The sequence below is a fragment of the Sarcophilus harrisii genome, chromosome 1 (genome assembly GCF_902635505.1).
Source record: "Sarcophilus harrisii chromosome 1, mSarHar1.11, whole genome shotgun sequence".
Classification (NCBI taxonomy): Eukaryota; Metazoa; Chordata; class Mammalia; order Dasyuromorphia; family Dasyuridae; genus Sarcophilus; species Sarcophilus harrisii.
Genome location: NC_045426.1, coordinates 284,146,347 through 284,172,970, shown reverse-complemented (window position 1 = coordinate 284,172,970; position 26,624 = coordinate 284,146,347). Strand labels below are relative to the sequence as shown.

Below are 26,624 nucleotides of genomic sequence, written 5' to 3'. Positions count from 1 at the left end.
ATTTCAGAAGAGGAGCATGGTAGCACATTCAGGCTCCAAAGAACTTGCTCAGTATGAGGGAGTGTTAATAAAACTTCCTTGTTGGCATATGAAAAAACAAACAAAGGAAACTTGGTCTAGTAAATAGAACAGGCGCTAGGAGGCCGATGTCCTAGGATTTGTTTATTTCTAAATCCTTCCACTGCCTCCCTACCGTGGCCTAGTGTCAGCTCAAATCAGGATATTTCATCTTCCCTTATCCTTAAAATAGGGAGCTCTCTTCTGACCTTCTAACCTTTCGTAAATGTTTTGAAGATGCATATTACAAACATTTGCACATTCTTGAACTTCCTTTGGAAAGTATGGTAGAAATATATGTATGTTCCCCTAGAGAAATTTTTTTGGGCATGCTAAGCTCAAGTCATTCATTCCTATGATAATGCAAAATAAAGATCATATTTTTTGTTATTATTATTACCATTATTAACACTAATAATTATAATCATTAACTTGTATATATCAATTTAAGGTTGGGCAAAGCACTTCTCTCAACCTTCTCTTCTTAACTTACCTATTACTGTCAAGGGCACCACTATCCTCACAATCTCCAGACTCAAAACTGAGATGTCATTCTTATTTCTCACCCTTTCTCATTCCCCAAACAAAATTAGTTACACTATTGAGGTTTTACATTCTTAACCTCTCTTAGAAAATGTTCCCTTTTCTCCTTTGACACTGCTACTACTCTGTTACAGGGCCTGTATCACCTTAACCCTAGAATTATTGCAAGAGTCTGTGACTTGGTCTCCCTCCCACTTCAATCTTCCCCATTCAGTCACCAAACTGATCTTCCTAAAGGATAAATGTAATCATTTCACACCCCTTATTTGATAAACTTAAATGGCCCTCTAATTCCTTCAGGATCTAATACTCTATTTTCCTTTTAACATTCCTCCATTACTTGATCCCTTATTACCTTTTTAGTTTTCCTGTACTTTCTACCCCTCATACTCTATAATTCAGTGATGCTGGTCTCATTACTATTCTACACACAATACACTCCATCCCAAGAATCTGGTGTTGTCACTAGTTTTTCCCCATGCCTGGAACTTTTTCCTATCTCATCTATGTTTCCTAGGTTTCTTGACTTCATTCCAGTCTCACTTTCCATAAGAAGCCTTTTCTGATTCTCCTTTTATCATCATTGCCTTTCCTCAATTAATGATCTCAAGTTTATTCTGTATATGTCATGTTTGTATATAGTCATTTTCATGTTGTCTTCCCATTAGACTGTAAATTTCTTGCGAGCAGAGATTGTCTTGCCTGTCTTTGTTCTCCTAGGATTTAGCCCAGTTTCTGTTGCATAGTAGGTCCTTAAAACATGCTACCTGTTTGACTTTTACTTATTTATTGTCTTAACTGATTTCACAACCACACTGGGAAGATAGGGGCTATTTTTAACCCCCCTTTTATATGTAAGGAAAGTAAATCAGACAGGTTAAATGATTTAAATGACTTGCTCAGGATCACACAAGTTAGTGTCTGAGCCAGGATTTAGACTCAATCTCCAAGTCTAGCAATCCATCCACTCCGCTATCTGGACCGAACTATTAGAAGGGAATTGTTAGTGAAAATTTAGATACTTCACTTGCTCCTCAGGGTTAAGCAACACCCTGGAATTAACATCAGCAAAGACTCCATAGTGTCTTACTTTCCTTAACCTTTCTTTGGTAAGCAGGAAAGGAATAGGCATGAAGAACTTAATGCAGCATATGTCTTATTTATGTGACATGCTTTCTCCCCATTTAAGTTATGGTCATCCTTGTTATTTTCCAAGGTATATTATGGAAATATGATTTTGTCATCAGGCTAAGATTGTCATTTCTGCTTTTACTGTTTTTATTTTAAATATCCAAATAGGCTATTATATTTACTTTTAAACTCTTTCCTCTGTTTGCAAATTATTAATCAAATTTTAAGCCATGTAATGTTCATATCACTAAAGCAAGTGAGCCTAGCTGAAGCAGCAAGGCATCCTGAGAAAGATTCAGGAAATGACACATGGAAGATGGGTCAAAGAGCCACTATCACCTTGATCACCACTTCTCTTGGAAATCAAGTAGAGACAGCCCAGGACCCAGAACTCAAAAGTCCCAGGAATTCCAATGCCCTGCTCCAGACCACAGGAGCATTGCACTCTATCATTGTAGAGACCAGAGTTATCATAGAAGGGAGTAAATTTAGTGCAGGGTAGGCTAACTGTGCTTATCATCATTAACATCATTTATTGAACCAGCTGCTACAGTTAAATCCAAGAGCCTCAGGAATAGTGATGTCCTCTAGACCATCAACCTTGCTACCAGCCTGGCCCCCTCAGTCATCTTCTAGAAGAACAACTTTTATAGAGTTATGACCTATTAATTGTCTCTGTAGGTGCTATGTCCCCCATCTTCTCATCAGCCACAGCTACTGAAAACTGAGAAAAGATGTTTTGGTTACCACAGCCTTTTAAAATAATTCAACATTAGAAAGAGATATAATTTTAATCAATGAAAATGATACTAAAGGTGTTGTGCTACCATCTGCTTTGTATTCCAAATTCTAAATCCTAAAGACTTTGGAGACAACTATGTGGTGCAATGGGTCTGGAGACAGGAAGACCTGAATTCAAATAAGGCTTCAGACACTTTCAAACTGTGTGATCCTGCTCAACTGACTTAACCTTTTCCTGCCTCAGTTTCCTCAACTATAAAGTGGGGATAATAAAATGGCCCCTACTTTTAAGGTTTTTGTGAAGGATCAAATTAAGGTAATACTTGTAAAGTGCTTACCACAGGCCTGAGACATAGTAAGTGCTTGATCTCCTCTTCTTACTCATAGCTGAAACTTCCCAGATGTATAGTCTCCACTATTTGAATGTGAAATCCTTGATAGGAGGAACTGTCTTGTTTTTCTATTTGTATCCTCAGCACTTTGAACAGTGCTTTGAACATTGTAATCAGTTAATCTTTTTTTCATTCATTCATATAGACTCATTTTTTTTTTTATGTTTGTAACTTATTTTGGATCTCTTTCTAGAAAACAAAACAACAAAATCAATCACACAAATTACCTAGAACTTTTTGTTCCAGGATCTAAAAAGTATTAAGCGAGTCACAAATGAATTTTGATGAAGATTTAAAATGCAACTTAAACATTTTGCCAACAGATACAATATATGAGCACTTTGTTACTGTTGAAAGTGGACTTAGAGAAAACAATTTAGAGAACTATATGAGTAATCTTGGGCATGTGGGCATATACACTTCTTTGGGTTGAATTAAATGGTCCCTAAAGCCTCATTGAACTCTAAATCCTATGCTTCCTGTATGTTGTAGGGAGACATAGGAAGATTTGTACAGATCAAGTAAATTTTGGAGCTAATATACCAGACTAACATCTCCACCAATGATAATTATATTAACTTCAAATAGGATTTCATGGTCTTATCATAAAAGACTTCTTTTCAAATTTAAACCATGGGGAGCCAAAAGAGAAATAAAAACAAAACATGAACACCACACCCAAAAAAACCCTCTTTGCCAGGGAGCTAACTGAACAGTAAGGCCCTTTGGGAACAGTGAACAATTGGAGAAGAGATGACCATCATCACATACCATACATAGGTGGAAGGTTTGTTATTTTCAGTATCCTGCCTACCAGACGATGCTCCTATTGTTTCTGACAATGCTGACCATGACCCATTACTGTTCTCTAAATACAATCCTCTATCCCAGGAGCAGGAACAGAGAAATGTTTTGATGTATTGCAAGATGGACAGGGTTTGCAAAGCCTCCCATTCCCGCTGATACCAATTGCCTTTAAGATCCAGCCTTTCCTATCCTAATCTACAAAGGAAACAGGAAAAAGGAACTTCAACTCCCTGTGCTCAGACAGCAATGAGACTGTTAGAGCCTGCTCCAGTGCTTCTCTTTCTTGCCTGTAACGTGTAAACAATACTGGCTAGAATATGCCTGTGGAAAGTCACAAAGTTCAGGGTTGGTGAAAAGAACCTTGGCAACCCATGTGTGGCTGTGGAAACTGAATGGAAAGATTTGGAAAAGCATGGACTCTTTAGCCCGATTAGTTCTTTATGGTGTCAGCCTCATCATTTCAGGTAAGGGTTGTGTCTTTACTTAGAGAACTGCTGAATTTTCCTGGGACACTCCCATTGAATGGGATTTTCAGTTGTCCTCCCACTAATTTAGCTATAAGTATTGGAAAGTTTTGCCAATTTTCTGTTACATTTCAAATGTTGAATAAAATTGGTGAATATAAAAATATAAAACACTTATCATGACAGTTTATTTTTAGAGTGCTGTTCTGTGATAAATTCCCAGAGTGGTGTGTTTTTTTGGTCCTATGACCAAATGTTACATAGTTTTCTATAAAATGTTATATAGTTTTCCCAGCAACCACTTTTGCAATCTTTTAGTTAAAGATGCATCTATTTGCCTCTTGCAAGACCTTGAGATGTGGAAAAAGGAAATTTTCAGTGATAGATGCAAAAATAATTTGAATTCCATTCTGAGCAAAGTGACAATTGACCTAAAGCATAGAAAGTGATAATTATTAAATATCCATAGAAATTATTAGCTCTAGAATTTCTGTTTATTTCTCTATATTTAACTAAAGTTTCAGTGAGAAGTAATTTTTGTTTTTTGGTGACAGAGATTTTCATTCAAAAATGAAAAAAATCCATGCTTCAATTTATCACAATTAATACTGTCTGTACAGATTAAAATGAAAAGTCAAACAATTTCCCAGAATTTTAGAAGAGAAGAGCAAATACATTGCTTTAAAAACAAAGTTGTTTGTTTTTTTAAAAAACTTGGGTTTTCCAAATGAGCTATGCTATCATATCCCTAATATCCCTAATTTATCTATATCTCTGCACACCATGTTGCCTGCATAGATAGCCAAAAAAGAATAAGGAAAATCACACATATTATATCTCAGAAATTTTTCTTTCTGTAAATGAAAAGTGAAATAAGAAAATAAGACATTTTATAGAATTGAAAACTACTATATGGAACTAAAAATAGCCTCAAAGTAGTGACATCATAATTGATTTATCTAATTTTTGAGTTCATTCTTGAATTATTTTTAGGATTTTTCAAATAAAATTGTAGAAAAAATAAAAGGCATTAATAAAGAAAATTATAAATTTATGAAGAAAAAATTATATGTAAATATATAGGTGTATATATATATATATAAAAACTTGTGATATATATAAAATATATATCATGTAATATGTGTATATATATATATTTATCAACCTGTTTATATGCACACAGATCAAATGTCATATTCTTATAATCATATTCAGAATCACTGATTCTTAGATGTTGTAAGAAAATATGGCCATGTCTTATATCAACATCTTCAAACCTTTAATCATTATTATCTTCTTCCCTCCCTGAGAGAAGTCTTTAAAAAAACAATAACAATTGAACATTAGCTAGAGAGGTTCTTTTCTGTATGATGGATGTCTTGGTAGTTTAGTGAAGCCTATGTCTCTCCTTATCCCAATCTCAGAATAATGTTTTTAAATGTATAAAATAATACATTTGATTACAACAAAACCCAAAAGTTAGTGAAAATAAAAGTTTTTTTTCCCCCCATCTATGTTCACAGACCTCCTGAAATCTATTCTGGACTTCAAATTAGGAATTCTAAGTTGTTGACTGTGAGCATAGCACTATGCCCAGGCACACTGGGAAAAATAAAGATCAATAAGACATAGATCTTGTTTTTAAGAATCTTTTAGTCTAATGGGATGAGAGATATATCCAAACAATTATGATAAAAAAAAAATGTAAAAGTAGACAGATATCTTCAGAGAATGTAATGTCTAAATTTAAAGGAGGGCAAAAATTTCCTCTAGCCGAGGCAATTTGGGACCTGAAGGAAAGATCAAAGTTAATCAGATGGATTTATGGAAAAGAAAAAAAAAACATTCTACATGGAAGAAAATATGAACAGAGGCAGGATATGCAGAAAGCACTAACTATCCTTTGAAAATGGTGTGTGGTTCACTTGGCATACGACATAAGTAAGGGACATAAGGACTCTAATGAGAGAAAATGCTGGAAGATCCAAAGAGGACTTTGAATTCCCAATTACAGAATTTGTATAGACTGTTCTCCAACTTGTAAGTGAAAGGGGAATACTTTCTTAAAATACAAATGGGTCAACTGGAACTTATGCTATAGATTTTCAAGTTGCAGATTCAAATTATTGAAAACTCAAGAGGTGAATCCTTGCATCTCATTGTTTTAATTTAATGAAGTGGATTGTGGGGATTCAGTTGTTCTACCTCTCTGAATCAAGCCCTCATCACACTTGTTAGATAATGGGAATCCTATTACGATTTTGGAGTAGGTATGCATTTTTGTATACATTGACATATTAAAGCTGTAATTTAGGAAGCAATGTCTGAAATGGATTAGACTGGGGAGAGATGAGAAGAGATGAGATTTACAGCAATGCTCCTCCACTAAAATGAATGTGTTATCTCATCAATTTGGGAGTTTCCTACAATAAACCACTCCCAACCCATTTTATAGGACTCTGGTCCATATTCTTCCTAACTTAAACATTGGGGCCCACTCAACTTTCTCCTTCCTCACTTTCTCCTGACACTGTAAGCATATCAGTGGGACATTCTAGCTGTCCACCTTTTATATTGCTCTTGAATATTCTTTCCTGTCACACATTTCCTTAAATACAACTTTACTGTTCTTTGAAGTTCTTTATTGGTTAATCTATTGCAGCTTATTTATTCCCATTAAAGGCCCTTACATTGCCTTCTGTGTCATATTTATTTTTAATCTTTTAGGAACTGTTCATTAAAAACTTGTTTCAGTTTCTAAAAACAATTCATCTACTCTCCTCCTTTTTAACTCCAGACTCAACTCATTGTCCATTCTCTGTCTCAGATATACATTGGGGTTAAGTGTCTGAGGTCAGATTTGAACTCAGGTCCTCCTGACTTCAGGGTTGGTGCTCTGTCCACCATGCCACCTAGCTGCTCCAATAATCCTTGTTTTAGAAATGAGGAAACTGAAATGAATGGAAGTTAAATGATTTTCTCGAGGTAATATGGTTCATTACTGACTATATTTGAACCCAGGTCTTCTTAATTATAAGCCTACTACTCAAGTCATTGTACCACCCCTGTAACTGAATCAGAATTTTAAAAAATAATTTCTAGAACTTAAAAGAGGAGCTGAAACAAAAGGGAAAATGTAAAAATTTGCCTTTGCCTTATATACATATATATGTAAGTATATATACATACATATATATAAATATATAATAATATAATAAAAAAATAAATAAAAATGTAACTTTTATTTCATCTTTCAATGGGGAAAAAAGCCATAAGAAAGGAAAATAAGAAAAATGAGTATGTAAGCTCATTTGATCAACAAATATTTATGGAGTACTTATTCTATGCCGGGTATTGGGAATACATAGACAAAAATTAGTCATGCCCTCGAAATTATATTCATGCCCTCGAAATTATATTCTATCAAGAAAGACATCCACACATATAAGTATTTATGTGAAATAGATATAAAATAAATACAAGATCATTTTGAGGGGGAAAGTGGAGGAAGCAAGAGATCATAAAGCCCTCAAGTTGGAAATATTATTTTATCTGAACTTTGAAGGAAACCAGGAATTCTAAGAAGTATTCAGAGATGAGGAAAAAGTATTTCCAGGCATAAGGATAGCCTGTCTAAACCTAAGTAAGGAGACAGTAACTGGAATGTGATATGAGAAGAAAGGCAAAACAAATGAAAACATCCTAAGAAAATTATAAATGATTACATGTCTAAAATGTTCTCCTACCAACAATTTATTAAACCCATTCACAAAGATATGTATGTTGGCTTTAATGTGCTAGCCCCTGTGTTGTCCTTGCTTTGTTGATTCTTTCTGACCTCATTTACTAGATATGTAATGTGGATTTGTGTTGCTGTCACTGTCTTTGCTTAGAAATATAGCTTTTGTGCATATTTACTTGCATTTTTTGAAGAGCATACTTATGTAAATGGCACCTTAAAAGCTTCTTAAAAATACCAGTCACATGAATATGCAATAATGCTTCAAAATATCTGTGATTTCATCAATATAGTTCTCTTCCTAGTATGGCAAAGTGGATAGAATGCTAGACTTTTGAGTCAGATTTGAATTCTAACTTGTTTACTGAATATATTGTTTTCTCATCAATTAAAAGGGGTATACTAATATTATCTTCCTCAAAGACTTATGGTGAATATTAATGAAATAACATGTATAAAGGATTTTGCAACTGTGAAAGTGCTATATAAAAATGGAGCTTTTGTTGTCCTTCCTTCAATGCAGATTTCAACCTCATGATGCCTTACTAGATGGTTTTTCTGGATTGCTAGGGCAGCTAACCTTCTGATCACAAATAGGACAGGGGAAACATTAATAACAGCTTATTTAGGGTTCTCAATCTTAAAAGAAATTAGTAGTTTGATGAAGTTGTAAAAAATGTTAATACAAGCTTAGCCTTCAGTTTTTCAAAGAATACTCTCCTAATTAAGGGAGGTAATAGGCCCAGTTCTGAACATATCACCTTTGACAGAGTAGGGGTGGCTAAGAGAAGGGGCATTTGATTTGGTGAGAGGTCTGGAACCTATGTCATATGCAGAATGGTTAAAGCATGTGAAGGCATTCAGCTAGGAGTAAAAAAGGCTTGGAGACTATTCTAACCAGGTGTGTTTGATGAACAAGAATTAAGCATCTGACTTGTATACTAAAACTCAGCTGTGACTTGGAGAAAAATATATCCTTACAAATACATATACTATCATAGTGCAAGTTCAGAAGGACATAAACATGTCAGAGATATATAATGTATCTGGCAAAACAAAAACTCAGCCTTTAAGAAGAAATTTTCTCTCCCAATTATACACATACTTCCTAGTTCTTTTCCAAGGTACAGCGAAGAATTACAACATACTGGCATCAGAATTTGAGTGTAAAGTGCTTGAATCCTCACACTAACAGAGTACTGCCCATGGTGAATGATCTCAGCACAGCTGGCTTAATCTACCTTTTTCATTTCCTTGCTTAAAGGCCTAAAGTATATCTGTTAACTCAAACTCTCCATTCTTGGATTCAAAGCCTTCAATAAACTGACTTCCTCTTTCTTATCTAATCTATCTACCATATGGCTCTTCCACTCCAAGCTGGCTGTTTTCTTTACCCATCTAATAAAATTGCTTTGAGTATTCTCTCTTCTGTGCATTTTATTCATGTTGTTTCTCATGTCCTTTAGAATTTTCAATGCTTTCCTAAATCTTAATCTTCCAAAGTCCAATTCAAAATTTACCCATTCTTATTATAAAGCTTTTCCTAACTAATTTTATTCCCAAGGAATCTATACAAGTTATCTCAGTAGGTAGAGTGAATAGAGGATTCCATCTGGAGACAAGGAAAACCTGAATTCAAATTTGATCTCTGACATTTATTAGCTGTGTGATTCTGGGCAAGTCATATTTAATCCCTGTTTGTCTCAGTCTTCTCAACTGTAGAATAAAGTTAATAATAGCATCTACCTCACAGAGGAGTTGTGAGGATCCATTGAGTGAATATGAGATAAAAGTACCTATCCTAGTGCTTAGTACATAATAGATGATATTACCTTCATTTTCCTTTCCTTATCTTATACTGGTTTAAATGGGGAAAGCACTTGTATATCCAGGAAAAAGCTGCATAGCTCTCCTTTCCATTCAAAAGAAACCTATTTTTAAGGATTCAGGGCTGTCCGGTCAACTTAGGGCCTTTTCAGCCACATTTGAATTATAGTATAACCCAAAAGTTCAAAATGATGCAAGAGGTCTAATTAATGATCAACGCTAAGCCGTCTTCCAATTTTTTCCCCTTATTTATATGTGAACAGTATGATTTATCAAGCCAATAATAAAAAAGTTATGAAATTAAAGCTTCAGTCATCTTATATTTCAGTGTACTGTTGACACTAAAATAAATCTGAGCATCAGAGCATTGTTAAATATTAGTTATAATATAGGATTATAATCTCAGATTATATCCCATCTTTTCATCTCCAGTTCTTAGCACAGTGCCTCACATTATAAAGGTAAATACTTAGTAAATATTTTTTGACTCTTAGAATCCTAGCCAAAAAGTCATCAACTCTGACTTTCTCATTGTATGGATAAGAAAACTGAGGTCAATTGACTTATTTGAGGTACACATGTTGTAAATGGCAAAACCAAAATTGTATATAAATAATATAGTCTATATGCATATATATTTATATATATATATATGTATGTATATATAATATATATATGTACTTAGTGTGGAAGTTATGAAATTATCAAGAAGTTTTATACACACACACACACAGAGTAGAAGTTTTCAAGATAACTTCAACATATAATCTACTCACTCCCTACACTGGAAAAGTGATTCCTTTTTAATGGAATAAGCTCAGGTATTATAGTTTATGGGGAGTAAAAAGAAAAAAATTTTCTCTACTTCATTTGCAAGAACAGAATAAAATTTCCAGTATCTATTAGTTTTCTTGTTACCTGATATCTAATTCATTCTTGCTTATAACGTTTGATAGCTAGATAGCACAGTGGATAAAGAGCTGGATTTGGACAAAAGAAGAAATGAGTTTAAATGATTCATATACCTACTAGATATGTGACTCTAGGTAAATAACATCTCTCTGTATCCTCATCTGTAAAGGGATAAAAATAACATCTACCTTGCAGGGTTGTTGAGAGGAATAAATGAGATAATACATAGAATGTACTTTAAAGCCTTGTAGAAATGTTATTTAGGGATAGTTAGGTTACCACCTGGTAGCCTAACAGTGGATTAGAGAAAATCTGAGTTCAAATGTGGTCTTAGACACTTAATAACTGTGTGATCTGTGCAAGTCACTTAACCCCATTTGTTTTCTGTAAAATGGGGACCCACCGGAGAGGGAAATGGCAAACCAGTCCAGTACCTTTGGCACGAAAATTTCATCCACAAAACTTCATGGGATCATGTAGAGTCCTACTACTAAATGACTGAACAACATAAATGTTATTACTATTATGTTGGGAAATAATTTATCTGATGTTTTAAAAAGGAGGGAAGAACTGATAATCTTATGAATCTTCAGTTTCTTTAGATACAGCTGATTTTTCTTTACTCTGATTCATTCCAGCTCCTCCATTTAATTTTCCAGGAAACTGATCTTTCTACTCATGTTCCAAAAGACTGCTGGCTCAGGAGCATGGGGCCATGAAGGAGCAGGATTCTTAGCATTTCCCACAAATCTCTAAACAAAGGCAAATGAAGTTTTTGTGGCCTATCGCACCAGTGTTTGATTGATGGCTGTGGGAGGGCTACATGCCAAAAGAAGAAAATCAAACATACCAGAGCAATCTTTTTGAACAGTGCTGCGAAGGCATGTTCAGTTGAACATTCAAGAGCCTCTGTTAGCTCTCTCTCTGTTACAGCCCTTTCCAAGGGGTTTGACCAGTTAGGTATGTGTGGTAGTCACACCCATCTGAATAGATCTGTCAGCTTTCCCGCTTTTGTTAGAGCGTGATATCATATTTCCTGGGGGGAGCAGTGGAAGACAATGCTAAACTACTTTCCTCTAGTTACAATAGGCGGAGTTCAGGAAAGCAGTATTGACATTGCTACCAGCCTGAGAGGCACTAACCCCCATGTAGCAGTCAGACAGTGAACTAATTTAACCTTTTTGCAGAGTGGTGGGCTTTGCAAGGCATACCCCTGCAGAAGCAAACTTGACTCCACCCTGCTGACAATGATTATTCCAAGCAACTGGGTTGGGCTCTAATTTAAATCAATTACATTAGAATTCCAGTCCTTCCAACCAACATTTTTGCTAGCTGGCAGGCCACTGGGATTCTTAAGGAGAATGTTTATAAACAAGGGTGGAGTTTTAGTCAATCAAATATCCTACTGTATAAGAATAAACATGTGTATAGCACAAATTTTAAATAACATTTCAGTGGACTAAGAACCTGGGCTAATGTAAATATCCCAATGACAAGAAAGAACATCTGGTTTCTGGGAAAGACTGAGTTTAGAAGACACTAAAGAGGAGTAGGTTCTGAAAGGCTGCTCAGAGGAGAAAAGAGGAACAAAGGGAAATTAAGTAGGAGAAAGTTACATTTCTACTTAGAAACTTATAAAGGACAGAGGAGAGTCAGCTTTGATTTGTTACGTTTTGTCAAGAATGGTTAAATATGGATCAAAGACAAGTTAGAGTCTGATCTTGAGAAAAATCAGGGAAGCCTTTTAAAAGATATAAAACTTATCTCAGGAATTCCCAGTGACTGAGTTCATGGACAACAGGAATGGTACTTAGGCAGCTCTCCATAGCAATTAGGCACATGAGTTTGCCACAAGAACTATATATAGAAAACTAAAAATGTTGCTTCCAACAAAAAGGGCCAAGGAGAATATTCTGTGATTAGTTTTTACCGGTTACAAATAACAAGTACAAGTATTTAATGTACAAGTTGATTTTCCTACTAAAAAAGATGATGAGGTCTAGGTATGGGGTACCTACCTAAGTGAAATTAGATTTTAATTGAGTTCTAGTGGCAGGTTCGGGGTACAGGGAATGAAAGAGTTCCCCTGCAATCCCTTTGGATTCGGCGCAAGGATATGGGGTTAAATGAAGTCTAGTGGCGGTGCAATAAAATAATTTATTGGCCCAAAAAGCTAGATTGATAAAAGAGGTTTATTATGAGGTTTAGAAGTAAGGTTAAAGTATAGTTAAGGAAATAGGTGAAGGTAGAGATAAGAGCACTTTAAATAGGGTTCCAGTGGACAGAGGGTCCTGGCATGCCAGGCATAAGGCTGGCATGTTTGGAACCTCTGCCAAGAGGGGGTCCTAGCTTGGCTCTTTTATAATGGGATATTTAGTTAGAGGGGCCTGTGGCTGGAGTCCCAAGTTGGCTCAGATCCAGATGGGGCTGGGACAGGCCCGGATCTTCTATTGGAATTCAAAGGAACCAGGATTTGTGAATCAATTACATCAACTAGGAGGAGTTGGGAATCATAAAGAAAGGAATAAGTCAATACTTAAAAGGACCACACCCACATCAAAGATAAGAAGGTTAAAGGAACATATGTCTGTTATTTTTAGATAGAATCAGGGATTCCCTGAAAGAATGAAAAATACATTAAAAAAAAAAATAAAGGAGAAAAAAAAATCCAGAAGCAAAGGTGAATCCTAATATATGTTAAGAGATTGGGAGTTAGAAGAATGGGACATAGAAAAGGACTGGAAGAAAAAGGACAACTAAAAGTGTGGAATAGCATGTAAAGGGGCTAGTTTTGAGTCCTGTCTCCAATACAGTGGCATAATGTGGTCCTGAACCTAATTTCACTTAACTTTCAATGTTCTAGGCAGCATTCTAACATTTTATGAGGCAGAATAGTTTTGCACTGGTAGATCAGGATTCCTCAGTACTGTGAAATTACAAATTTGGATCTAAAAAAAATGATATGAAGTTATTCTTATACAGGATAGAACTTAATCTTTTCAGGAACAAGAAAGTTCTTGGCCTCTAAGGAATGATAATTTAAATTCTTAGCTACCACCAGAAAAAAAAAATCAAGTCAATTCAAGAACATTTATTAAGTAGTTGATATATGTCGAGACAGCCAGGTGGTGCAGTGAATAAGAGTACTGGGCCTGGAGTCAGGCATATTCATATTTCTAAGTTAAGAGCCAAACCTCATCAACACTACCTGTGTTACCCTCGGCAAGTCACTTAAACTCTGTTTGCCTCAATATTTCCTCATCCACAAATGAGCTGGAGAAGAAAATGGCAAAATTCTTTACTATGTTTGCCAAGAAAATCCCCAAAAGGACCCACAAAGAGGTGGGCGTGACTAAAAAATGATTGAATAACAACTACCTGCCAGGCATTTATACAGGGGATATAAAGAAAAAAAAATTCTGTCCTCAAGGACTTCACATTCTAATAAAGAGACAACATACGAATAATTGTATACTTATTATTTTACATCAGAGAAAAGATGTAGGAACTAAGAGGACTGAAAAAGGCCTCTTACAGAAAATGCAACTTGAGCTAAATCTTGACAGAAGCCAGGGAAGTTGGGAGTTATTCCAAGTATAAGAGATTGCTGAGGGGGTCCCGAGCTAAAAAGGCGATAAGTGTATCATGGAGTAATAATAACAAGAGGATTAGTATTGCTAGATCATGGAACATGTGAAGAAGAGACAAGAAATGAAGGATGCAGTGTCATCTATGATACTGGAATAATGGAGAATTATGTTATCTTCCTGAAATAGGTATCTGGGATATGATTCAGAACCTTTCTGTGTGTGTGTGTTCAGAACCAAGATGTGTGAAATCTACTATTCACTATTTACTTGGATAATTCACTTGAGGACAAATAATATCACTATAAGGAACCTAGAAAGCATTGTTTGGAGTTTTGAGATTCTGAACAAAAAATTAAAGAACTTAAGGGGAAACATCACCATGAAAGCTGAAAATTGTAAGTAGGAAATCCAGAAGAGAAAGGTAGATTTGGACATTGAATAGGTACTTTGGAAGATGTCTGAGAAAGGGATTTTGAACTTCCAAAATATAGCAATTATGTGTTCTTGGTCTGGGAGAGGAAATGCCCACACATATGTTAAGTTGTATACTACAGTAAACAGCAGATACTATGAAGGAAAAAAAATGACAGTATTAAAAAATTCATAGGAGGTAATATCCAAAACAGGAAGTCTGATATGAAGCCCAAATAAAAAAATAAACACAGCTTATAAACAGGGTTATCTTAAAAACATTCAAATTTAAATTCAAAGAGGTACACTAAACATAATTAACATAATTGCCTTTGTGATGTGATATTTAATTGAAAATTATCGCTATGGAAGGGACTTTCTTGAAAGTAGAGATAATGGGTACTAGAGTAGCATCCTGTAACAAGAAGATATGCTCATTAAAAAAAGTCTAGAACCAGAGTGTTGATGAAGAGGTTTTTCAGTGCAGAGCAATGTGATATTGTCCTGAAAGTATGTATGTAATAGATCACCTAACCAAAAGCAGGATATAGATAAGGAGTTCAATGAATATCACAAGCCTGGCAAAGAGGGAGGAAATAATAGTGATGTATGTTTTTGTCTATTTAGATATCTGCTGGAGAATTTTAGGTTCCAGATATTTACCATCTATCTTAATACCTTAATTCTATTCTTCAAAAGATAGAGGACACAACAATTATACTTGATTCTAATCAGTGGGACAGAAGAGTTGCCAAAGTAGAAAGAATGAGCATTTTGGGGAGAAGTGACCACTTCACATAATAGAGGAGAGGAAAGCCTTTTTGAGGACTGTAATATTCTCTTTAAAATGTAATGTTCTCTGTTGAGGTTTTCTTGGGGTCTCTGGGAGCAGCCTTTGTTTCAGTTCAGTAATCACCACACAAGTAGTCAGGGGTTAAAGTCCAAATCCTTTACTGTCTCCTTCAAAGTCTTATCTCCTTCAATTGGGGCTAGTTTTTCCAGAGTCCTATCTCTCTCCTTGGTTCTGAGAGCTTGAGCTCCCGCCTGCCTTCTCTGACTTTTGAATCTCCCGGACTCTCAAGGGTTTGTGCTTCAGCCTCTAGCCAACAAGAAAGAAAATAAGGAATTGCTTAGAGAGAATGATGCAAATGCATTGGTTAAAAAAAAAATGACAATCTGGCAGATAAATGAGTATGAATGCAAAAGAAAGCCACTATAGACTAATAATATAATATTACTAGTGCTTAATTTCAAAGTAACGAGATGAAGTATGAATGTTAAAAAATACCAATAAAGGGATTTTGTTTGTTGTTTGTATTTTTATGTTGGCTATATTGAGGATAAGAAGAAATTCAAAGAAAGTTAGAACTAGTATCAGAATGGATGAGATGATGATAACAAATAATGGTAAGAAGACAGAGTTTATTAACTTTTACTTGCTTATTTTTTCATACTAAAAGAATCACCCTGGAATAGTGGCTGTGACACTTACCTGCCCTAGTCTATTCACACAACTTCTACATATCTAGGTAACTCCCTATGATTTATTTACTGAGTAGTCTCCAAACATTTTTGTTCATGTGTTCTACCATTAAATATTTTTGGCATGTATCCTTAAATGTGTATGTTTAGTTACTTATTTACTTAGAAGCTATATTCATGTAATATTGTGCTGTACATTATAAAATTTTCACAAAACCATAAATTAAAAAAAATAAAATAAAGATGAATAATTGATTCTAGAGTCAATTGGGATATATGGCAGTGTGTTGAATAGGAGAATGAAATGGTCAAACTTGAGCTTTGGGAAAATCACTTTGGCTAAACAAGTAGAGTATGGATTTAGAGAGAAGAAAGACACAAAGCATTATTATAATATTGTAGGGGCAAGGCAAAGGAAGCTGAACTAGAAAGTTATATGAATAGAAAGTTATAGATGGGAGAGACATGGAGATAGAAATGACAAAATTAGGCAAATTATTGAATATATAGAGTGAAAGAGAGTTGATAATGATACCATTATTATGAAATTGGTTGACTAGACAGCAGTAGAGGATTCTAGAACCCTAGGCAATTTTTGTTGAAAGATAGTGTACTAATATTTGTGATTTGTTGTAATCCTCCATAGGTGCTCATCACTGGCAATTCACTGTATCCCAACTAAAATAAAGAAGGGGATAGTTACACGGGAAATTTATGAATATTTTAGGATCCTGAAAACTATTTAGTAAACAATTACTTTCAGTGACACAAATAATTCAAAATTAACCTTCAAAATTAAAGTTCATGAGGAGAAATAAAACTTGATGGGAAAAGGAGCATTCATAATGCTATGACTTTAAGACTGCATATTATTCAATAAATAGAAATCTATGAGTACATTCTAGGGGTAGTAAATAGATAAGGTGAAGGGCTCAGTGGTGAAAAAACAGGAAATCAGTTTGGGGAATGACCCCAGTTTGGTTGGATTTATAAAATATGTGAGGTCATAATATAGGGTTAAAAAAGTTATGTTGAAGCCAGATTATGAAGGACAACACTGACCTTAAAAATGACCCTATTCGAAGAGGGAGTCCCGGAGTCCCTTAAGTTTTTTAAATAATGTAAATTATTTTGTCAGGCAGGTCAGTAAGGCAGAGGATAGATCCCTGAAGACCTGAATTCAAATTTGACCTCAGAGACTTCACTAATTGGGTGTCTATAAGCAAATCAATCTCTTTGTCTCAGTTTCCTCAACTGTAAAATGGGAATAACCATAGCACCTTCCTTCCTGGGGTGTTTTAAGGATCAAATAAGATGTTTTTAATACAGTGCTTAGCACAGTGCCTGTTATATAGTAAGAGTAAATGCTTGTTCCTTACTCCCAAGGGAGAGGAAACTAATGCATTAGTCTAATGAAGAGGCAATGAAGTGTTGATTTTGATGACAAGAATGGAAATAGAGAATAAAGAATAGATGTTTCCAAAAGTTGGATTATGACTTAGTGAATAGGAATTGGGAATGAGAGGAGAAATCAAAGGCATGTTTCAACTATAGGTAACTAGAAACTGGTCTCATTGGACTCTCATTTTGCTGGACTCCTCAAATGTTCTTTTTTTTTTTTTTTTTTCCAGGAATTTATATTCATGTAACTCACTAGAGATAAGAAATTACCTAGAAGGGTTGACACATTAGCTAATATGCTACTGATATCTAAAAGGAAGACACGTAATTCCATCAGATAATAGAAATTATCTAAGGTTCTAAGAAATTGCCTGAGCAACATGATTGTAAAAGGATCATGAGATTGGTAAATAGCAGAAAAAAAGATATGAACACAAGTTTTTCTTATCATGAGTTCAGGGTCAGCATTCTATTTTTTCACTAAATCATTTTGCCTCTAGCTAACATATTAGCAGAGAAAATTTCCCTGATTAATTCATTTCCAGGTAGAAATAGTATAACAAAATAAGGCAGCCAGATTGCCACATGAGGATACTTTTTGCTCTGTTAGGTGCCAAAAGGCCAAAGCCTCAATCTCAGTCTATGAAGTGGGAAAATTTAATTAGACTAACTTGATAACAATCAATCACAACTTTTGTTTACCATGTCTTAATCCATTCTAGTTAGAAAGTCTTAAAAGCAGAGGACTTTTAAAGAGACTAAGAATTACCAACTGAGAAATTCCTTTCATAAAACCAAAGGTTTAGAGAAAACTTCCTCATTCTATAAATGAAGAGGAAAGAATCTTAGAATTGAGAGGAATTAGGTTCAAATTCTGTTTCTGTCACTTATGACTTGTGGAACTTTAGACAAGTCAATCAACTTTTCTAAACTTCTGTTTTTCTCATTTGAACTTTACATTTATAGAACTATAGTCAGAGGTAGTTCTCAGAGATTTGAACTCAGGCTCTCTAACTCCCTACTGATCAGTCTTTTCATTTTATGATTTTTTTTTTCTTAACTTGCAAATGGTTAAGAGCTTCACAAATCCATGACATTTCATCAACCTGTATGACTGCTTAATGCTAGGTGGCTTTCCAGCAACAGAAACCCATAGTCTTATTCTTCTCACACCCAAAGTCAGCAATGATACTCAGACACATCAGTTGCCAAGAGATATCCACCTGGAGTAAGAAATATAACAGCTGCATGAGCTCAGCCACATCCCCATCAATTATGAGAGACATCTACTGGAATATTTTTATCCTGCTTGGATATATTACAACCCCAACTGCTAAAGAATTCTGGAGTCCATAAGCTATCAGCAAATATGTTTTCAAGGTAACAAATGAGCTCTCCCAGCTGCCCCTGGAAATTGAACAAAAGATAACCATTAAATTGATGCCAAATGCATAGTCACTTTAAATTATATTTTTAATTTCCCATTTGGATGGCAAAACTATTACCTACAGGTTACCTTTGTTTGTAGGTCTGTCTCCCCTTCTAGAAACCACTTTCTGTTGGAGTAAAAAATAGTTTAATAATCCTCTCCCTACACACCCTTGCTTTTTGGAATCCTCAAGCCATTTAAGGATTAACTCAAGTCTCATCTGCTATACTTCCTTAATTTCTACAACAGTTAAATACACAAACCCTAGTGAAATTACTTTATATTCATTTTATATCTTAGAATCATAAAGGTAGTATAAGAAATGTAATGATGGACTATAGGATTCTGGGCAAGTCACTGACACAACAGCTTCTCTCAGCCTCAGATTTCTTATCATGAATTATGTTTAATAACAGCATCTTCTTCAAAGAGTTTTAAGGATGGGGCAGGTAGGTGATGCAATGGATAGAGCACCAGCCCTGAAGTCAGGAGGATCTAAATTCAAATCTGACTTGAGACAGTTAACACTTCCCAGCTGTGTGACCCTGGGCAAGTCACTTAATCCCAATTGTCTCAGCAAAAAAAAAAGAAAAAAGAGTTGTCAGGATGAAGTGAGAAAATGTGTAAAATGCTTTGCCTATTGTAAAGGATTATATAAATACCATTGATTATTGTTTTGTATTTGCTTATTGCCTTAGAAACTGTTTCTCCCTATAACAACTGAAATCAGGAGGATCTGAGTTCAAATCTGGATTTAGACACTTAATACTTCCGGCTGTGTGACTTGGGCAATAATCCCAACTGCTTCAGCAAAAAAACAACAATCAAAAAACCCCAAATACTTGCTGAAGGCAGTGAATGAGAATCACTGTCATAGAGGGAGTGATTTTGAAAGTCCTTAAATATGAAATTTTCATTTTCCACGGGAAGAAACTGAGCCCCAGTCTTCCCAAGTCACCAAGTTAGCTGATTGACAGAACCCAAGACCAGTGGGTTTTTCCATTTTTTCCACTTTCCCTTCCTAGAGTACTCTGGAGTTGTAGTGACGCAACCAAATTAAGGAGGTAATTTGAAGGAAGCAGTGATTAAGGATTCTTATATAGAAGAATAGCTTCCTACTGGCTGATCTTTCAGACTCTTCATGACCTCATTTGGGTTTTCTTAACAAAGATGCTGTAGTCGTTTGTCATGTCCTTCTGCAGCACATTTTACAGATAAGAAAACTGAGGCAGAGTTAGTGACTTGCCCAGGGTCATACAGTGAGTAAGTATCTAAGGCCAGATTTGAATTTAGGAAAATGAATCTTTTTGATTCCAGGGCCAGCACTCTATCCACTGTGCCACCTAGCTTGCCCTAGTGAGACTGTTCTAAGTTAAAACAGTTCTTGGAACAAAACACATTTCTTTACTAGGATAGTTAGATCAGAGGTAGGGGGAAAGGAACAAATACTTGTTAAGTTCCTACTAAATTCAGAATAGAAATTAAAGGGTTAGAAAACAAATTTCTTGGAAGGGGTTATTGAGTCCTTTCTCTGCTATCTTTTTAAGGTGAAGCATTCCAGAAAAAAAAAAATCACTGTACTTAGTGGGAAAAATTTTAAATTCATATCTTGTAAATTAATTTTTTTCAAAGAGTTTCTTGCTTCCTACCTTTCCTTTTCATTCAGAATCATCCTCATAATGCATCATTATTAACTGAGAGGTTTCTGCCATCTCTTTGAAAGATCTGTACTTCAGCAGCTAGGCTTGGACCTTTTTTTAACATGACACATTCTGTATTTATATCTAGTCCATGAATGAAATAAGAGTTTGAAATGATAGCTGTGGGTATCATACAAGCATTTCTCACTATTACAGGTAAATAGAATGGGTATTGACTTAATAATATAATCTGGAGTACTTTGAGAGATAACACAAATTCTTCAGGTCCTTAGTGGTGTAATAGAAAGAGCATAAACTATGAGTTTTAAGGAAGAACTAATTTAATGTGACCTTAAAGAAAGTCATTTAACCTATTTGATCCTCATTGTTCTCATCTGTAAAATAGGAACAATATCTGTTCTTTTACCCTACAAATTTGTTTTGAGGATCAAATGAGAGTAGTTTTAAAACTATAAATTACAATGTGATTGCAAGCTAGTATTAGTTATAATGTAGGATTACAATAGTGATTTTCCCAGTGCCACAATTAGATTTAGACAGTGAATTTTAATCTAAATTTCTGTCCTTTAATCCCACTAGAATAATGGCTGATAAATTGGTTCCTTAAAAGTAGGGAAGTAAAAAAGAAAAAAAATGGCTAAAGCAAAGTTTTCAACTCTGCTTAAATTTGGTCGACCTTATGTAAATTACAGAAATGCATGAATAGCCCTGGAGAAAAGATAAGGTACAAGAAATAACATGAAAGTGACAAGGTTTCATGGAAATTGGATTGGCACGTGGATTCCATTTAAAGTCAACACTTCTTATAGGTCCAGATCAATCAATCAACCAACAATCATTTATTAAGTTCCTATTATGTGCCAGGCAGCCAGGTGGAACAGTGGATAGAATACTGAACCTGAAGTCAGAAAGACTCATCATCTTGAGTTCAAATCTAGCCTTGGACAATAACTAGCTGTATGACCTTATGCAAGTCACTTAAGCCTGTGTGTCTGAGTTTCCTCATCTATAAAAATAAGTTGGAAAAGGAAATGTCATATCATTTCAGTGTCTTTGCCAAGAAAAGCCCAAATGGGATCATAAAGTGTAGAACATGATTGAAAAATGACTGCCCTTCAGGAGCTTACATTCCTAAAAGGGAGACAATCTGCATACATATAACAACCCAGAATATATATGAAGTCCTCTTTCATGTTTTCAGAGAGAATAAGGAAGAAAGGGAGAATTTAAATATGAGGATGAGGGTGTATCCTACTTATAATCATTATAGCTGCCATTTATATGGTAAGTGAAGATTTATACATCAAAAATTATTTTATTTGATCCTTACAACAACCCTGAGGAAACTGAGGCAAACAGGTTAAATGACTAGCCCAGTGTCATATAGCTGAAGTATAAGAGGCAGGATTTGAACTCAGGTCTTCTTGACATCGAGTCTAGCACTCATTCCCCTGTACCACTTAGATAGTTTTAGGAAGGGAGGCAATAGCAGATAGATCTAGAGGACATCAAGAAAGACTTCTTATAGAGTATGAAGAGCCAGTATTATATAAGTCCATGTAAAAGAAGAGTCTGGTTCAGGTGTCAAGTAATACCTAAACCAGACTCTTCCTGTACGTGGACTTACTCAATACTGGCCCTCTACAATAGAGGACAGTGCTTGAATTAAGTCTTGATAAAAATAGGGATTCCAAGAGATAAGAGGTGAAGAGGGAAAGACATTCTAGACTTGGGGACAGCCAGTACCAAGACAGGGAGATGGGAGATAGAGCCAAATGTGTGAAGACCAGCAAACACAATAGTATGACTATCTATATTATCTATAGAGTACATAGAGTGCAACAATGTTTAAGAAAACTGGGAGAAAAAAGGAGTCCAATTTTAATAAACACAGATATCACACAGAAGAATTTATGTCTGAACCTCGAAGTAACAAGGAGACACCATAGTTGATTGAGTAGGAAGGTGATGTGGTCAAATCTGCACTTCAGGAAAAATCATTTTGATCACTATGTGGAAGATAGATTGGAACAGGTAGAGACCTGAAGCAGAAATGTTAAATGGGAAGCTATTAAAATAATTCAGGTGAGTGGTGATGAAGTCCTGAACTAAGGAAATGGCTATTTGATTGAAAAGGAGACACAATTGATTAGAAGGATGAAAATATTTTCAACCCAATAACTCTCAGTATCTCTAAAATGTATCATTGAGGCTACCACCACCATTCTTGCACTTAACCCAAGTTCATATTCTTGGATTTATCCAGGACTCTTTTTCCTCACTCTTCACTCTGTTCCCACTCCAGTATCAAATCAGTAACCATGACTTGCCTAATTGGGCTCCAATGTCTGTTAAATGCATCTGCTTTTATCTATTATCATGGCCATCACCCTGAGCTTCCATGATATCTTACTTGGACTATTCTATCAGCTTTTTAATTGACCTCTCTACCTCAAGCTTCCCCCTTCTTCAATGTATCCTTTATGTAACTTCTAAAATTATATTCCTGTGTAACATATATGTCACTCCCCTAGTTAAAAGACCCCGTAGTTCCTATATTGCCTAAATGCAAATGCCTCGGTTTGGCTTTTAAAGCACTTCATAATCTACCTCTATCTGTTCTTTTACCCTACAAGTTTGTTTTGAGGATCAAATGAGAGTAGTTTTAAAACTATAAATTACAATGTGATTACAAGCTAGTATTAGTTATAATGTATGATTACAATAGTGATTTTCCCAGTGCCACAGTTAGATTTAGACACTGAATTTTAATCTAAATTTCTGTCTTTTAATCCCACTATAATAATGGCTGATAAATTGGTTCCTTAAAAGTAGGGAAGTAAAAAAGGAAAGAAATTTGGTAAGTGAAGATTTATACATCAAAAATTATTTTATTTGATCCTTACAACAACCCTGAGGAAACTGAGGCAAACAGATTAAATGACTAGCCCAGTGTCATATAGCTGAAGTATATGAGGCAGGATTTGAACTCAGGTCTTCTTGACATCAAGTCCAGAACTCATTCCCCTGTACCACTTAGTACTTATTGCATCCAAATTGTCCCATTTTTCTCATACTTTTTTTGTTTCTGTGACAACATAAGCTGTTCCCAGTTCCTGGCACGTTTTCCATTCTCAGCTTTGCTCTTTGGAATCTACAGCTTTGTTTCAAGGCTCAGCTCAATAATGTCCCTTGCTATAAGATGTCCATTCTGGTTACTTTCTTTTAACTTTGTATATATATTTTTTTTCTTATCTCATATAATTCACTTAGTTATATGTAAAACTCTTTGAGAGAGTTGATGACTGATGCCATTATCTCTGTATCCCTAGGTGTCAGGCACACAGAAAATCCTTAATGAATTCTTGTTGAATGTATCAATAAATAAACATAACCTTTCAAAGATATTGTAGAAGCAATGCTGCATTGGGTGAGACATTGGACATTAGTTGGCCTCTAAAAGAATAAAATCTAAGAGCCCGTTGAACACTCATAACAGCCTCATTAGCACTAAATTGTGCTAGTCCGCCTGGATAATAATGCTCCATGGATGCAAACTAAGTAAGTCACTTCATAGGCCCTGGAATAGGGTAAATAAACAGACCTTGTTGTCTCAGCTGGAGCATCTGCTTATCTCTGGATCCTTCTTCCCAACTTCTGTTAAATGGTTGGGAATCTTCTTTTATAAAATGCATGTACAGCAAATTCATTTCCTGACAAGGTCAACTTTGCAAGGAGTCCTAGCAAAAATCAAAAGATTTTGTAAGGAAACACAGGGAACCTTCAGGCATCTACAGTTAGCCTGTTTCCTGGTTTGTGTTGTTTTTTGCTGTGTAAGGAAGTGTAGGCAAACAACAAAACACAAAACCATTCTCTTCTCAATGTTCTGAGAATGTAATGAGTTTCTTCAGCTTAGTTGATATTTAGAAATATTTCTATTAATCTACTTTTATCATCAAATCATTAAAAAATTCCTTTCCTTTCCTTTCTTTTTTTTTTCCTTTCATCCATTGGACTAGTCAAGCAATTCTCATGTCCAAATGATTGTAGGGCCTGGACTTTATTCAACAGGGAAAGGGTAAGAGGTAGTTTATGAAGATTGTTAAGCAGTGAACAAATTGCACATTGACAATATTAATATCTGATAGTTTGTTTAGGATGGCTTGAGAAAGGAGTGGAAAGTAGATTTAGGAAGACCAAAATGCATATGAATTATCAAATAGTGATAGGAAAGGGGAGATTGTGTTTTGTAGGGAAATTTGGGGGAACCATTAAAAGTAACAGGCATTAGTGCCATAGTGGCCAGAGGGCAGAGTTGTCTGGAAGTCCTAGGTCATCATCTCAGATACATTTGAATATGAAACTCAGAGCAAGTCACTTAATCTCTCAGTTCCTCCAGGCTATTTTATAAATCTATAAATTACAGATGAATTTTTGATCAGCAATAATAAATGGATTATGCCCTATACCAATAAAAGTATAGACCTAAGTTGGTCTCATCCCCCAAATGGTTCATTTACTCATGACCACTTCCCCCAAGGAATGTAAGCTCCTTAAGGAAAGAATCGATAATTTTTTAATCTTTGTTTTTCTAGAGTCTAGCAGGAGCTATTATCTACTAATTTCTAATTTATAGGCAAGAGATGACGAGAAGAATGAAAATGACTTCATTTCTTTGGGGTTATATAAAAGTGGTCCTCATTTAAAATATCTTATCCTCTTGCATGATGTTAATTTTTTAATTATATATTAATTATATTAATATATATTATAATTCATGCAGTGCTACTTGATAGGACCAGTTCTGGGTCAAACTGTGAGATAATTAATGTTTGCTTTTGATGTCCTACATTTCCATTTGCTTGGATTCTCTCCTTCCAGGCCACAGGGTTCTCTTTCTTCCTAGAACTCACATCTGTTGAGCATATTTAAATCCCTTCCCAATAAGGATTTGCTCTTTAAACAACTACTCATGAGAGAAACAACTCAAAGAAATGAATGCCAAAGAGAGAATTTCAAAGCTCTAAGGAAATCTAGGTTTTTATATGAATCTATGCAAGTTTATACAAATTAGACATAAAGTAAATATATTTACATACACAAAAGTATTTGGGATATGGCTTAATGAAGGAAGATAGGGAGCATAGTGAGGTAGATGGAAAGCTAGCCTTGGAATATAAAGATATGTACAAATTCCATTCTGGCCCGTGATGCTAGAAAAGTCCCTTAACCTCTCCAATGCCCCCCCCCAAATTCTCTAAGATTCTAAGTGGCAGAACAATTATAGATCTGGATTAGAGGGGTTTCTTTCATAGGGAGTACACTTCACTTGAAATCTCTTTTTCTCTCTTTCTCTTCCCTTCCCTCCTTCTCTCTCCTCCTCTTCCCCCCAACCCCCAGCAGAATGAAAAACAGGGATTTCTATTCCCTCTTTTTTCAAAAGGTAAATATGCTCAACAGATGTGAGTTCTAGGAAGAAAGAGAACCCTGTGGCCTGGAAGGAGAGAATCCAAGCAAATGGAAATGTAGGACATCAAAAACAAACATTAATTATCTCACAGTTTGACCCAGAACTGGTCCTATCAAGTAGCACTGCCTGAATTATAATATATGTTAATATAATTAATATATAATTAAAAAATTAACATCATGCAAGAGGATAAGATATTTTAAATGAGGACCACTTTTATATAACCCCAAAGAAATGAAGTAATTTTCATTCTTCTCATCATCTCTTGCCTATAAATTAGAAATTAGTAGATAATAGCTATTAATAGTCATTTAGTGTCAACAATTGTTTCTAGCTTTATGTCAAATGCAAATTTGAGAAGTAGGTATTCTGTGGTTTAGCCAAGTCATTAACAAAAATGTTAAATAATCCAGGGCCAAGTACATATCCTTAGGGGACTTCAGTGGAGACTTCTTGCCAAGGTCACATTATCCATTAATAATTCAACCAGTTTTAAATCCCATCTAATGATATCATCATCTAACTGAAATCTTGACAGGATAGAACATTTTAAACTGAATCTAATAA

The 26,624-nt window shown here is 35.1% G+C and overlaps 1 protein-coding gene across 1 annotated transcript in view; it reads left to right on the top strand.

Moving 5' to 3' along the window:
* Positions 1-3,696: 3,696 nt before the first annotated feature.
* TEK (TEK receptor tyrosine kinase) overlaps positions 3,697-26,624 on the top strand; it is a 151,413-nt gene continuing 128,485 nt past the window's right edge. Inside the window, exon 1 of the mRNA XM_031943319.1 lies at positions 3,697-4,135. Within this exon, the coding sequence (XP_031799179.1) occupies positions 4,084-4,135 (52 nt within the window). The 5' untranslated portion in view covers positions 3,697-4,083. The remainder of the gene's footprint in view (positions 4,136-26,624) is intronic.